This window comes from Ananas comosus, unplaced genomic scaffold (genome assembly GCF_001540865.1).
Source record: "Ananas comosus cultivar F153 unplaced genomic scaffold, ASM154086v1, whole genome shotgun sequence".
Taxonomy (NCBI): Eukaryota; Viridiplantae; Streptophyta; class Magnoliopsida; order Poales; family Bromeliaceae; genus Ananas; species Ananas comosus.
This window is the reverse complement of record NW_017890872.1, coordinates 1-16,423: the sequence shown is the minus strand read 5'-3', so window position 1 is coordinate 16,423 and position 16,423 is coordinate 1. Positions and strand designations below refer to the sequence as shown.

Genomic DNA, 16,423 nt, shown 5'->3' with positions numbered 1-16,423 from the left:
ATTTTAACATTGTCACTGATTTAACAAAAAAAATTAATAAAGTTAATAATAAAAAAAGAAAAAAATTAAACCACTGAGCATCAAATTGATATACTTTAAATCACAGAATAATAAAATAAAAAAATGCTAGGGATGGTATTTGAAGTTTTTCCTTATTTTTAAAAATCTTGGCCAAACACCTCTTAGGAGAAAACAAAAGCAAAGTTAGGGTTAGGGTTAGGGTTAGGGTTAGGGTTAGCGATAGATAATTAACCCTTAAAAAAAGTATTAAAAGCTCTAAACGAGTGACAAATCACTTTTGATTCTAAATTTATTTTTTGGGTAAACTTCAAGTACCACTCCTATGATTTCGCACTTTCTAACTTTAGTATCATGTGGTTTAAAGTGTATCAAGTTAGTACCATGTGATTTCATTTTTATTTTTTCATCGGCTTATTCGTTAATATTTTGTTAAATTATATACAAAAAAACTTCAAATACCCCATTTAGATTTATCGAATATTTATTTTAGTATCCTTTAGTTTTAACATTGTCACTGATTTAATGAAAAAATTAGTAGAATTAATAATAAAAAGAGAAAAAAATTAAATCACTGAATACCAAATTGATACACTTTAAATCACAGGGTAATAAAATAAAAAAAAATGCTAGGGATGGTATTTGAAGTTTTTCCTTATTTTTAAAAATCTTGGCCAAACACCGACCGTCCCTAGAGCAAGTGGCAAAGGGTTTGGTGGTTGGTACCCGAGACCCAAGTTCGAATCCTAGTTGATTCACATTTCCAGCTAAATTTATTTCTAAATGAAATAAACGAAGCGGATGGCGTGCTACCTATCTCAAAAAAAAAAAAAATCTATGTTTACAGTTTTGTTTATGCTTTTGTCTTAACTCATTTTCGTGACAAAAATTTAATACCTCTTAGGAGAAAACAAAAGCTAAGTTAGGGTTAGGGTTAGGGTTAGGGTTAGAAATGGAGCTCCCGAATACACCATTCGCACGCGTCGCCGCTCCTTTCTCTCCTCTTCTCCCTCCAGATTCTCATGAAGGTCTGATTCATGATTCATCCTCACTAATTTACCCTTTTTTCTCGCCCATTAATTTTTTTTTATGAAGCATTAGGGTTTGATTTTTTTTTTTTTTGTCAATTATTATTATTATTATTGTTACTACTACTACGATTCCTCCTATGATGATGAATTATTCTTACCCTGTTTGCTTCCAAAAATCGTTCCAATTTCCGAAAGCAGCAGTAGCATCATCTCAGATGCTGTTATGTGGAAGTGTGTGTGGAGATGAAGAGACATCTGAGGAGATTTTAAATTTTTTAAATTTTTTTAAATTTTAATTTTAGGGCTTATCAAAATTGTGATTTTATTATCCAGCTTTTTAATTTGTTTGATTTGTTTGATTTGTGTCGGTCAACGATATTTTGATTTCAAAATTTAAGCCGATTACTTACTTTAATGAATTTATAGTTACGAGAATTGTATGAAATATACTAACTAAATCTGTAAAAGTAAACGGCAGATTCAAATTCGTCAGACTCAAATCCGGCAAATTGCAAGGTTGGATAGTAAAATTAAAATTTTGAAAGATTAGGTAATTAAACTCAAAATGATTCATAGTTCTGGTAAGTTCTGTATATTTTTACTNTTGATTTTATTATCCAGCTTTTTAATTTGTTTGATTTGTTTGATTTGTGTCAGTCAACGATATTTTGATTTCAAAATTTAAGCCGATTACTTACTTTAATGAATTTATAGTTACGAGAATTGTATAAAATATACTAACTAAATCTATAAAAGTAAACGGCAGATTCAAATTCGTCAGACTCAAATCTGGCAAATTGGTAAGGTTGGATAGTAAAATTAAAATTTTGAAAGATTAGGTAATTAAACTCAAAATGATTCATAGTTCTGGTAAGTTCTGTATATTTTTACTTTTTTTTAAGAAATTACTTTGTAGTTTTTTTTTTTAGCAAATGAACTGCGATTTATATTGGTCTTTGTTTTCTTAGCATGAAGTGATTTTATGTTATATACTTATATTTCTTTTTGTTTTTTTTGGTGATTTGTATTTGATTCAAGTTTTTTTTTTTTTTTTTGAGAATTTTTGACAGGATATTTTGCAACCAAACAGCATATTATGGTATTTGATGAAATACTTTATAATTATTGCGACAAAAAATCCATTGTGTTTTAATAGAATTTTGACAATTTTTTTAAAAATTATAAAATTAAAATATATTTGAAGTTAGATGGTAAAATCAAAATTTTGAAAGTTCAGGTAGTTACTCTAAATGCTCGATCTCCGTACATTTCGATATTTTGTTTTTGTTTTTTTTTTTTGTGTGTGTGGTGTGTAAGTTTCCTGTGTAGGATAAACATTTTTTTTCCTTTTGATTTTTCATTATCATAACATATAACTTAGCAATAACCCATTTTGGAAAATGGGTATAACTTTGAAAATTTAAATTTTACTACCTAACCTTACATTCATTTTGATTTATTAAAGTTTCTCAAAAAAGTTTATCAAATTCTACTGGAATTTAAAGAAACAATATGGTCGAAAACATCATTAAGTTTTGATTGGAGCATAGTAAATCGAGCATATTATAAAATTAGATACTAAAATCAAAATTTTGAGACATCAGGTGCTTGATTGAAAATGAGGCGAAGTTCGCAGCGACGGTGGCAGCGATAAACTTCTACACTTTCTATCATGATTTGCGGACACTGAGAAGGGCTGTTTTGTTCCTCAGAAAAGTATGGAGAAAGGATTTTCGAGAAAAATACTTTTTCATGGAAATCCTTTTTTTTAGTTTTCTGCCTGTGTGGTTTCAAGAAAAATTAGTTTTTTTTGGAATTTCTTTTTTTAGATTTCACAGAAAATTAGTGTTTTCGTTTTTCACAGAAAAATTCAGAAAATGAAAATACTAGTTTTCCATTAAATATAGAAATTCTTTTTTTTTTCAAAAAAGTTAGTTCTTTTGGAACCAAAATGGATGGGAAAACTCAAAAAATGCTTTTTTTTTCATGAAAAACTTTTTTTTCCATACTTTTTCAACAAACCAAACAGTCCCTGAATGACTTACAGATCACGAATTCTGCGTATTCATTTTGTCATGTCAGCGGAAGGATGGAAGAGCCTAATGTGGAAGTAAGTTCGATTTGCGAAGATTCGCATACATTTTTGTTAAGTTTTATGCATTGAAATCACAATGAGATGCCACTGGAGGAATGAATTGAGTTTATGCAAGATATGCTCGAAGAGTCCGACAGCGGCAGCGATTTATTAGATGATGATATTTCTCGTCAGCAAGCAGTAAACTTCTATACTTTCTGTCATGAATTGCCGACACTGAACGACTCATCAGTCGCTGATTCTGTGTATTTATTTCGTCATGTCAAGCAGAAGGATTGGAAGAACTTAGTGCGTAAGTATGTTCGATTTGCGAAGATTCGCATACATTTTTGGTTAAGTTTTATGCGTGGAATTCACAATGAGATGCTGCTGGAGGGGGAATGAATTGAGTTTATGCAAGATCTGCTCAAAGAGTCCGACAGCGGCAGCAATTTCTCAGATGATGATATTTCTCGTCAGTGAGTAGTAAACTTTTATACTTACTGTCATGAATCGCAGACTCTGGACGACTTATCGGTTGCTGATTCTGTGTATTCATTTCGTCATGTCAATCAGAGTAAGTACGTTCGATTTGCGAAGATTCACATACATGCTGGGCACAGTTTTATGCTTTGAATTCGTAGTTACAGATCAATTGATGAAGATTTGCAGGTGAGAACAAGTAGTTGTACCGTGCGACGAGAAATGAACTCTTTTATTTCCGTCCCTGCATGATTCAAAGGTGCGATCGGAATAGGGGTTTCCGGGTGTTATCTCTTTATCAATTAGGGTTCATGAGACTCTGTAGCTGGCGATACAGCTCTCACTGTTCGCAAGCCAGTTCATGTTCGGCTCGAAATGAGTTCGGGATCAATTGCTTGTTTAATTACAAGCTGAATTTTTTTAGCTTGCAACGGTTAGTCTGCTCGTGTTCGGTTCATTTCATTTGTATAGCTCGAATATGTTACAAATGTCTACCATTTGGATTTTATGTCAACCCAATTACAAAGAGACTTATATTTTGTGAATTTTAATTATTAGATTAAGATTTTATTTTTTTTAAAATTTTCTTTCGGCTCTTAATCCTGTAATAAGGCTGATAATTTAATTTGTTATTCGCGTGCCAGCTCGTGTTCGATTTATTAATAAACAAGCCAGACACCAACTGAATTCTTCAGTTCGATATTTTAACAAGTTAGTTCATGTTCGTGTTATTTAATAAAAAATCGAATACGAGCCGACTGAATTCTTCAGCTCGATATTTTAACAAGTTAGTTCATGTTCGTGTTATTTAATAAAAAATCGAATATGAGCCGGTCTCAGCTTGCTCGTGTTCACTTCCGTAACAACCCTATTCTGTACAGAGATTTGGAGAGTTCATCATGACGAGAAGGAGAGTCGGAGAAAACAGATTCAGTGGTCAGTTCCAAGGGCTTTTATTTGCAGAAGAGAGGAAATTAGTAGCACTAGACATGATCTTTCATGGGGAAATCATCATCTTCTTCTTCTTCTTCTTTTTAATTCTATTTGTGTATATTTGTAAAATGTTTGTTATTGCTTTATTGGGTATACTTCACCATGAGGAAAAGAATCTTTTTAGTTCCTATTCGCTGATTGGTTTCTCAGAAAAACGTGGAAAATTGTTTTCTAAGAAAAAAAATCTTTCCGTGAAAGATATACTTTTTTTCTACAGTTTTTATTTTAGTATAAAAAATTGGAAAAAAAAACAAAAACACCATTTTCGCATGAAATCTGAGAAAAAATCTGAGAAAAAATTTTTTTTTCTAGCAAAACTACTTTTTGCTTATGGGATATTCTTTGTTGCACAAAAAAATCTTGGTATAAATGTTTGGAGACCATCCCAGATTTAAATTATTTTGATTGAAACACTAGCTACTAGCAATTAATTAATCCAGTTTTGTCCCTCATAAAATAGTTTAAAAATATTATGTTTCTTCAAAAAATATCAATCAATCTGATAAAATCTTTACTTGATTTGGCTAAACTCACCAGTTCTAAAAGGTCAGAAGTTGCTTTGACTATCTTTTCGGCCTAATCATGAAATTGGACACGCCATCTACTTGAGGAGAGAGATGCATATGGCATTTGAATAGTAAGCATAGTGTAATCACAAGTGTTTCAAAGGGTTTCAGAATTGAATTGAATTGAATTGATTGAGATGGAAAAAAATAAAATAAAATTGATATAGGTATAAATTCCATGTTTAGAGAAAGGTCTCATCCACTGACATGGAATTCAACAACATTCGTGCAGAAACTTTTCTCATATCGTGTAAAACCTTTTCTGATACGTATCAAATGCAATAGCAAATTCGTAGCAAATTCGAAAAAGAAAAATAGGATAATAAAGATGCGAAATAAGAGAGAGAGAGAGAGAGAGAGAGAGAGAGAGAGAAGCAAGAACCTTTTTTCTTTCCTTTTATTTCTTTTTCTTCCTTTTTTTTGCCAAGTTTGGTTTGAGCTCTAGAGAGCAGCAATTTGTTGCAAATACTGTAACCTACACAGCATGACCATCAGCTGCACAAGCAATTAACAAGTACAGAAGACGGCTACGCAGTTCAAATGCACACATAAAAGAAGAAAAACCCTAAAACAGAGTCACCAGTCATCAGCTAAGCAGAAATGGACCATCTTTAATCTGTTATGTAAATGTAATACTCACCCAAGGCAATCTTCTCTTCCTTTCTTGTTTTGCTAGTCTCTTTTTTCGGAAAGCGAAACCCACCCCAACCGAGGCGATAACACTTGCTGAGAGCGAAAGGGCATTATACTTGTATACACGAATATACGATAGCAGGTCGAATCTGCGACTCTTTATCGCGCAGATTCAGACCTCATAGCCGCAGCTGTCTTCAGGCTTGGATGCCTGAGAAACAGGGGGATTGTCCAGATGGCTGCAGCTCTCCGAAGGCTCGGCCACGTCCTCGAATCCGTCATCTCCGTACTGTAACGGTTAACCGAATGCGAAAACTTAGTTATTGCGGCAAAAGAAAGCTCTCAACTGTTAATATACGGATAATTGTCGTACTTATCCAAATATTGCAATTTCCTTAATGCTTATATCATTTCACTTGCACTCTCGAGTACCTGAACGTTCTCGCATGCATTGCACTTTGGTCCCTGGTCTAATTTTTCTTAGAAAACGATCATTTTACCCCTTCACTAGTGAAATTGACTCACCTATTTCAAATTGCCGCTAAGATGGTGAAAAAATCATTTCAGAATGGAATTCAGAGGCTTTCTAATGCTCAGGGACCAAAGTGTGAATGCAATATATATGTGAAAGTTTTTAAGGACTCAGACCGTTTGAGTGACCAATACAGGGACTATCCTTCATAAACTTTAAACTTATTGTAGTTTTGGTCTTTAATAGTCACTTTATCTTTTAACAAATTTTTGCAATGTAATCTGTAACTTTGTCCTCTTCAGAAAACTACTTTGGATGCTACTGAGAGTTAAATATAACGCCGTTCATTAGCAGCGTTGTTTCACAGATGCATGAAACAAACACCATGTTAGATGGCTTTTCTATCACTCTACTTTTTAAACCGAAACGACCAGTAAGTGATTGGTAAAACCCTCATTTTAGTAGCTATAGTTGCAGGGAGAGAATTTTCCTGACAACATCAAGAACTCTGAATAGAAAACATGCTCAAGAATGACAACTTAAATATTACGCATGAATCGGAAACTTCTATATTAAATTCGAAATGCAGCAATAACTAGAGAGTTAAGAAGCACACGTTAACTCATTTACATGCAGTTTTTTTGCTAAGAAAAATAATGCGTAAAGGAAATGAAAGACCATAAATTTGCATACCTCAAGCTGTTCAAGCACGTTAATCGTCTGACTCGGATTGTAACCGTTCGCATGCAACAGCACAGCAATTGAGTCCAAAGAAATGTTGGGGAACATCAGCGAGATAGATTCCACTGCTATATCGAGATCGCCAACGTCCACAAACTCACTATCATAAAATGGGTCATCGTAACCGGAAGAGAGATCCACCTTCGATGATGACTCCGCGGAGAAGCTAAGCTTATCAAATTCTTCCAAAAGAGAGTCCCGGAGATGATGCTCTGAAGGCCTATCACCACCCTCTTTCTTTTCCGGATCGTCTGGTACATTCTCCACAGCCTTGTTCTCTTTCTCTAGGGTCTTCCCAGCAGGATTCCTCGAAAGAGGTATGTAGGGAGAGGCATACGGATTCAAAAGAGATTTTCCTTCTGTCATCCTCTTGTCAACTGTCTAGATATATTAAAAATCTGAAAAAGAAGGAAACATCCTAAATGAAATTTCTAAATCTTTGCAAGAATTTAAGGCCCATATCACACAGTAAAGCCAAAAGAGTAGAAGGATAATTTCATAAAGTTGCGGATGAAATGATACGAAAATTACCATAGTTTAGTAATTTGCTATGCATGGTGACTTTTGCATAGCATAATTAAAGCAGGTCAATTTTTTTTAAAAAAAAAGATATTTCAAATTAAAGATCTCAACTATAACATGACTGAGTTTCTTTAGCTTACCAAATAGCATTCTAGTAGATACAATATTCAAATTATATATGTTAAGATGTTTAACAGATGTACTACATGTTCTATATTACATCTCAAAGGCTTGTTAAGACAATCATCACTATGTTATAGTTTTACAATGTAATTACAGACTAACAAAATAGTCTGCATTTTCTCAAAAAAGAAAAATTTACATCCATATTTTACAATCAGTCAGGAAAAGAAATTTCTTAGAGACTCCCAGAGCAGAGTGCATATCAAATCACTAAAACCTGATAGGAAGAATAGACGATGCACACCATTATTTATACTAGTGAAGGACCCGCACGTTGTGGCGGGATGATTTCATAAAAATAAATAAATAAATAAATAGAGTAAAGAAAGTAAAAAAAGAGTCAAGCAATTATATAAAAAAGAAGTAACTAAAAAATAAGCAACTATTGCTGCAATAAAAATATAAGAATAAATTATAGGAAGGATTCAAAAAAATAAAGGCAAAAACCATACGAATTTATTATCTTGACTATTAAAAAATAATATTGATCCATGCAATAAAATTTTATATTTATCTGTTATATTGACTATTAAAAAATAGAATTGATCCATGCGATAAAATTTTACACTTGATGTAGGCAAAAATAAAAAAAAAANATGCTTCCGATCTAAGCGTAATCATTATCTCATCAACAAAAGTGCCTGCTAAAAAAAGGATTGAAATAATGCATCTACCTCTCCATTTATATTTATCCAAGAGATAAACTATTCTCCACATAAAAGATAGCTCCGAACTATACTATGACGTAACATTCTCAACCTTGACATTTTGTAATGCGATTTAACGCATAACTATCAGAAAGCTTACATATAGAGAGGGAAACTAAATCTTATCTTTTCAATTTAGTGGTCATGAAACTGATGAATAACAAAACCTTATTTTTGCAGCCAAAAGACAGTTACTTCCAATAAAGGTGAAACACAATCTACCTAGAATAAGTCTACTGCCTTTCCCATATAGTGGTGTCCAAATAATTACGAAAGCAGCCACCACTTTACGAAAATGATTCCACAATTAACCCTGTTTTGTCTCACCAGTACCATGTTTCCAAGATGGAGATTATGCAAAGATACTACTAAATAGCCCTAATAGGTTTTCATTGATCAAACAAGAGACTCAATCAAGTGAACAAATTTTAAAAAGTTGAAACTGGAAAGAGCCTGCCACTCTCATTCAAGGTCGAATGAAGCCTTGAACCTTCATACAATGTTGATGGGGGATTCAACTAAGTCCATATAAAAAATCAAATTTCTAGTATTTCTTTAGCTTCTGATAGATAAAGCATCTAAATACTGCATGCTTAGAGTAACAAACATGTTAGCCCTGCAGCCCATTAGAGGTTACAAGTTACAACCAATTCCAAACTATTATGAGAGGGGATACAAGATGACAACGCAGTAAATGAGACAAAAATTAAGGGAGTAATGGTTCCACTGATTGGATTGTCCATACTGAGAAAAAACTTATATTTTGCAATATAAGACGCCAAATAAACGATGTTTGCAATTGTGTCGAAGGCTTTGCGCTATTTATAAAAGAAAGAACAATGATATGGGAGTGGAAATTGAAAACTAAAATATCATGTCACAAATAAATGTGACTTCCAAATTATTACACCATCAAAGTAGGGCCTTTGGTAAAGAAATTTAAAGACAGTTCTATGACTCTATCCTTTAGCATTTTAGCACAAAGGGGCTACGTTAACGACACTAAACTGTCAACATGAGTTTCCACAACCAAGAACTTTATCATGCATGAAACTAAGAAATATCCCTGTAATACCAGGTCTATATCGCTTGCATTGACAACACTGCACAGAAAAAGAGCCCTGAGAAAGTTACACACAATGAAAATTCGGTAAGCCGCTGGTCACCACTACCTTCTAGCAGTTTCATTACCATTTTGATACTTAATTTCGTATCGTTTGGTTCAGAAATAAGCTATTTAGGCTATCCCTAGGATATGTACAACTCTTGGGATAAACAAGGATAAAATCAATTTTGCATTTGGATGAAAATTGGGTTTTTCTCGGGAATAAGCAAAATAGCATTTGGATGGTTAGATTGGAATACTAAGGATAAGAATAATTATACTTTTAATATAATAATATTTTATCTAATTAATAATATTGATTAAATAATAATTCAACTTACTTAATTTACTAATTAATCATGAATATTGCTAAATAATCCTAAATATTAATTAATAAATTAATAAATAAAATAGTTAATAACAATCAGATAATTAAATTAGTCAAAATATTAATTAATTAATCAATATAAATATTGGTTATTAAATAAGTACACTAATAAATAATTAATTATTTAATTAACAAATTAATTAAAATAATAAATTAATTACTCAAGTAGCTAATTAAATATTTATTAGAGTGATAAATTATGTAGTACAATTAATAATTTTATAATGAAAATAATATATTATAATATGTAACATATTATGTCTATATAATTTAGTTTTAATTCAATTTATAATTTTAATAAAACTTGAAATTAAACCTTGGAATAACACTATTCCGTTAGAATAGTAAATCCCAAACTATTCCGGAATAGCCGGGAATAGCAATGTTTGACCAGGATAAAATATCCCAACCCTAAAACACCCGTTTGGCGGTATAGCGTGGATAACTTTCGTTATCCCTGCTTTTATCCCCGAACCAAACGGGTTTCATACACATTATGTGTCAATCATGAAAAGGCAGTAACGAATAAAGACAAAAGGAAGGATTAGATAAATATAAATATATCTAAAAGGGATGAATAAATTGAATTGGGATGAAGGGTTAATATTTTCTACGGACTCAATCTTACAAGATATTAGCAAACAAAAATAGCGAAATAAAAACCAATCAACATATGCTTCAACCACAAAAGAAGCTCCATCAAGAAAAAATGCTATGAAGGACTAGATCAAACGTAATCAAGCAATAATTGTTACATTTTTCTGAAAATAGTCTTGCAGAGACAACAATTGCCCCACAATCTGAGATCAATGATCGCAAATCACAGCAAGATCACACACGATTCCAACGTTATGACTACAATAACCAGAAAGGAATCAGATCTCACAATAAGATGGATCTAAAGGAAAAAATCTTTGACGAGAACGACGAATTCGCCAAAAAAGCCTCCATTAAGATCCCAATTCGACGATTCTCTATGGGATTCCTCAAAAAATCGCAAAGGAATCAAACAGATCGCAAGAAAGAAAGGGAATTCTACAAAACACAATCAAAAGACAACCTATCTAATACACTTTATCTAATCGATGAGAACAAGGAATTCGCCAAAAATCTCAATTGAATAGATCCCAATTCGACGATTATCGATGCGATTCATCAAAAACCCGCGAAGGATTCGAACAACGAGCACTCAAACAAGAAATTGAACCACAACACGAGATAACGTTTCAATCAAACGCGCCTGCGGAACGCGACCGATCAAATAGATTGACGAAAACGGCGAATACACCCAAAAAAAAAAAAAATCAAAATCTAACAAGAACACGAGACAGGGGATCAGATCGAGACGCACCTCGACGAAGAAGGCGATCGAAGGCGAAGGAGACGACGAGGAGGAGCAAACCCTAACCCTAACCCTAGCTCCTTCAGATCCGCTCCTCCGAGAATCGGTTCCGAGAACGGGAGATAAGACGACGACGACGACGAGGAGGAGAGCTTTTCGGGGTGGGGACTCGGGCGAGAGGGAAATGGTGATGTAGGTATATTTATATACGCATATTAAAAAAATGGGTTAATTGCATACTGGTCCCCGCAAACATGTTGAATTATAGGTATATTTCTACAAAGTTCAACTTTTATAAATTATTTTTACAAAAGTCCTAATGTATTCAGATATGTTCCTCTTGTTAGCACTCATTAGAGAATTATTTATTTTTTAACAGTGAATTCGTGAAATAATATTTTTGCCTTCACAAATATGTCCCTTCAAAAACTCTAGCTGGTATATGTTTACAAAAATGTCCTCATAAATATTTCTTTTTTCCTTTCTCTTCCTTTTTCGAGCTGCCGGAGCGGGCGGCGGCGGCGACGTTGCGGAGCTTGTCGGAGTTGTGGGCGACGAGGATGAGGCTTAGGCCCGCAGCGACAAGAAAGAGAACGAAGGTGCGACCGATTCGAAGAAAGATGAGGAAAAGGAAAAGGGAGAAGAAGGAGAAGAAAAGGAAGAGGAAAAGGAGGATACGAAGAAGAAGAGGAAGAGGAAGAGGAAGAAGATGAAGAGGAAGAGAAAGAGGAAGAAGAAGAAGGATAAAATTATCAATTTTTTCTATTAATTAATCATAATTAAGTATTTTAATTGTGGTTAACTAAATATTTTTGACGAATCCTAACGGCAGGGACATATCTGAATATAATTGGACTTTNAGTTGTTCCCATCTTATACTTTGATCCATCAATCAAATTAAGCTCGGTGTAATCATGTCATAAGCATGGATGGCTCCTAACACATTCCAAAAGGCTCACAAGTAATATTGTGTGTGTGTGTGTGCGCGTATTTCTTTTTAAAAAAAGATAACTTGTTATCTGTTTCATTCATTAACAAGAGAAATTTAACAACAATACTACAGTGAAAGGGGCCTCTAGAAAGCAAACTAAAAAAAAAATAAAAATAGCAAAGGAGAAAAAACAGAGACAACAAAAATATTGCTCGATCCACAGAATCAATATAAAAGATACTCAGAAAACAAAATGAGAAAGTCAAGAGCTCCAAAGTTAGCTGCAGTGCTCGTCCCACAGATCCAAAAGCCCACGGATACAGTTAAGAACGTTGATTGATCAGATTCGAGCTAAGATCTCGGAAAATAATGCTGTTCCTTTCAAGCCAAGTTGCCCAATAGAAGGCTGCCAGGATGGTCAGCCCCTGCTTCCTTGTGCATTTCTTGTTACTTTGGGGTCAAAAAGCTTGCAGAGGAATTTACAACAGTGACCCTACTGTAGCTTATCCACAGAGATAAAAGAATATGGAGTCACCTTTTCTAAATTTTTTTGGGACCCTTTATATTGCTGCACCACTTTGCTAAGACAAGGAGATTTCATATGTGAAACAGATATTTTAATTTCTTACTATTCCTTTCACACGCCGACACGTGTCGACAATTTGTGTAGTCAACTAAGCAGAGCTTAATTATTGGAACAGGTTTGAGTTCTCCAATTAATATGCTCTATGAACACATGATGAGATCCTATAGGAGGATAAGATGCCAAGATATGATCTAGGTAGGTACAAAGCTTCTGTAGTGCTTGTTGAATGAATTGAGAGATGGTGCCAAGTGCATGGTTGAGATGAGAGACCATTTTTTGATGTAGAGAAGCAAACAATCAATGAGAGACAGCTAAAAGGAGTTAGCTCTTTGCAGGTGTTAAGCATAGATTTGGAGTGTTTGACATGGTTAGGAAAAGGAAGGAGAGTAGTAGAGAGTTCACCAATTAAGATGGGTTCAATTATTAGCTGTAACTCCACTTTTATTGGTTGTAATATGTGATTATAATTCACTGCTAATTATACTTTGATAAAATTTGCATCAAGATATTGGCAAATGAATATTTATTAGTCCCTTGCTTCAACAGGGCTTTGTGAAACTATTTGCTCTACAACATTTAAGCTACTAGGGACCACCGTCGTGTTGTGTATATATATATATAGAGAGAGAGAGCTGGAATACTATCGGTAGCAAATGAACTCTATTGTCATCCATTTATTTTCGATGATGGAGCTTCCAAATCGACTATCGGCACCGTTGAATCTATAGCACTTGAAGTATTTAGAAACCAAATTTTATGTTTTTCCGATAGTATTCTCTTGTCCATCAAATGGATACAAAAATAAATAGCTCAGAATAAATATCCTTTAAAAAGTGATGATAGAAATCCTGTAATCAAGATCGAAAGTATAGATCTTATTCTAAATAGGTTAAAAAATTTTCTAACCAAAATTAAATTGATTCGGATATTTTTACACCGTTAAACGTGAAAATGCCTTGTATCGACCATTAAAATTACAAATTTTGGTATAAATATATATGAGTGAGGCTTTGTAGGCTTCTGGAAGCACGGAACCCTCTGTGCTTTCAAGTCGTTTTCAATATTAGGATTTTCGAATCGACGATCGGTTCTGTTAGACTTGATATGGAGAATTTGAAGTACCTAGAAAATAAATTTGTGATTTTTTGATATCATTCGGCTAGTGATCGAAGGGGCTCAAAATCAATAATTTTAATGGTCGTAGTGAGCCGTTTGCAATTTTAACGATATAGAAATATTCAAATCATGTGAAATTTTGATAGAAAATTTTTTATACTATATAAAACAAGATTAATATCTTTGATCAGAAATTTTAATGTCCTATCGTCACATTTTGTAAAATTTTTATTTTTAGCCATTGATTTTGATTTCCTTTGATCACAAGGCAAATGATATCGAAAAATCACAAAATTTATTTTCTAGATCCTTCAAATACTCTAGATCAAGTCTAATGGAGCCGATTGTCGATTCGAAAATCCCAATATCGAAAACGACTTAAAAATACGAAGGACTCTGTCCTTTCGGAAGCATATCAGCCTCACTCTGATAGCTTATTGAGCAATCTATTTCGTATATATAATTCTATTACATTATTTATAGGTAACTTTGTCTTTATATTTATTTTTACAAAATTTTATTGCTAAAGTCTATCCCAAATAACTAGCCTATTTGAGAGTACAAAATATAGTAAGATATTTAATGCAATATTTTCTCTTATGCATAGGGCAATTAATACAAGAGGTAAAGTGCAGGGAGTTTTCTATATTTGAGCCTAAAAAAATTGAAGCAATGAAGATATATCATGTACCTTGGGGGGAAAAAAATTTGAATTACACTTTACTATATTTTACTTTTGTATTATTTTTATTTGCTATATTAGAGTCCGGCTACTATGCTATCGATAGCATGGAGCGCTTCGTGCTACAAAGTTGTTTTCGATGATGCGGCTTCCAAATCGACGATCAGCTCCGTTAAACTTGATCTACACTATTGAAAGTATTTGGAAACTAAATTTCAGATTTTTTCGATATCATTTGACTAGTGATCAAAAGATCTCAAAATTGACAATTTTAATGGCCGATGTGGTGTGTTTTGAGTTTAACGGTGTAAAACAATCCAAATGCGATGAAAATTTTATAGAAAATTCTTTTCACTATTTAGAGTAAGATCAGTATATTTGATCTTGAATTTAAATCTTTTATCATCATTTTTTATGAGATTTTTATTTTCAGCCATTCAATTTTAGACTACTTGTTTGATAGGTAAATGATATCGAAAAATTATGAAATTTAATTTCTAAATACTTTCAATAGTATAGATCAAGTCTAATGGAGCCGATCGTCGATTTGAAAGCCGCATCATCGAAAACAATTTGGTAGCATGGAGCCCTCCGTGCTACCGATAGTATAGTAACCTAGTTATATATATATATATATATATATATATATATATATAGAGTGAGGCTACTATGCTATTAGAAGCACGGAGCCTTCCGTACTTCCAGCTCGTTTTCGATGTTGCGATTTTCGAATCGTCGATCGGCTCTGTTAAACTTGATCTAGAGTATTTGAAGTACCTAGAAAATAAATTTTATGATTTTACGATATCATTTGCCTAGTGAACGAAGGGGCTCAAAATCAACGGCTGAAAATAAATATCTTACAAAATGTAATAATATGACATTAAAATTTTAAATCAAAAATATTGATCTTGTTTTATATAGTATAAAAAATTTTCTATCAAAATTTCACGTGATTTGGATATATCTACACCGTTAAACTTGCAAACGGCTCACTACGGCCATTGAAATTTGTTGATTTTGAGCCCATTTAATCGCTAGGCAAATGATATCAAAAAATAATAAAATTTATTTTCTGGGTACTCTAAATACTCTAGATCAAGTTTAACGGAACCGATCGACGATTCGAAAGTCGCAAGATCGAAAACGAGATGGAAGCACGGAAGGCTCCGTACTTCCGATAGCATAGTAGCCTCACTCTATATATATATATATATATATATATATATATATATATATATAGAATTAGGCTACTATACTATCTATAGTACGGGAGCTCCCGTACTATAGTGTTGTTTTCGATCTTAGGGCATTCAAATCAACGATCGACACCNGTTTCGTATAGTTCTTGTTTCGGCGATGGATGGATGCGCGTACGCGGGCGGAGACGGTGAGGTTGGCGGGGGAGTTCCTGGCGACGCGGTAGCGGCCGACGGAGAGGGCGCCGCGGCGGAGCTCCTCGGTCAGGCACTTCGCTCGCCCCGAGGGCACCTCCACCACGAGCGCCGACGAACCTTCTAGAACTACGACGACGACGACGACGACGACGACCAGAAGTTTCCGGAGGCGGAGGAGGAGGACGATGGAGTCCATTTTGCTCTCGCATCTCGTAACGCTCTTGGTCGGGGGGCGAGCTTAAGATCTAAGAATCTGCGAAAGCGACGGCCTAGCTGCAGGTTTTTAGACTTTCCAAGGATCTCACGTGACGATCGTTCTGGGCCGACCCATAGTCTCTACCAGACGACACTGGCACGGCACGGCACGACACGGGCACGAATCCGAATCTCAATCCGATAATAATGGGCATCTGGGCTGGGCCGTGTCGTGTTCTAATTTGACATCTAAAATGG

The 16,423-nt window shown here is 34.0% G+C and overlaps 1 protein-coding gene and 1 long non-coding RNA gene across 5 annotated transcripts; one reads left to right on the top strand and one right to left on the bottom strand.

The window, feature by feature from the left end:
* The first annotated feature begins 932 nt into the window (after positions 1-932).
* LOC109704359 lies at positions 933-4,711 on the top strand. Of its 4 annotated transcripts, none has more exons than XR_002214311.1 (3): positions 933-1,046; positions 2,654-4,039; positions 4,488-4,711. It is a non-coding gene; the product is annotated as an uncharacterized LOC109704359 (long non-coding RNA). The 4 variants fall into 4 exon arrangements; XR_002214310.1 differs by lacking the exon at positions 4,488-4,711 and having other exon boundaries at positions 2,654-3,324; positions 3,415-4,188; XR_002214312.1 differs by lacking the exon at positions 4,488-4,711 and having other exon boundaries at positions 2,654-3,700; positions 3,788-4,188.
* An 823-nt stretch (positions 4,712-5,534) lies between these two features.
* On the bottom strand, positions 5,535-11,438 carry LOC109704360. Its single transcript, XM_020225114.1, has 3 exons — positions 11,268-11,438; positions 6,964-7,409; positions 5,535-6,087 (listed from the first exon to the last, which is right to left on the bottom strand). Exons 2-3 carry the CDS (start codon positions 7,375-7,377, stop codon positions 5,971-5,973), a joined length of 531 nt encoding a protein of 176 aa, XP_020080703.1. The 5' UTR covers positions 7,378-7,409; positions 11,268-11,438; the 3' UTR covers positions 5,535-5,970.
* Between the last annotated feature and the right edge of the window lie 4,985 nt (positions 11,439-16,423).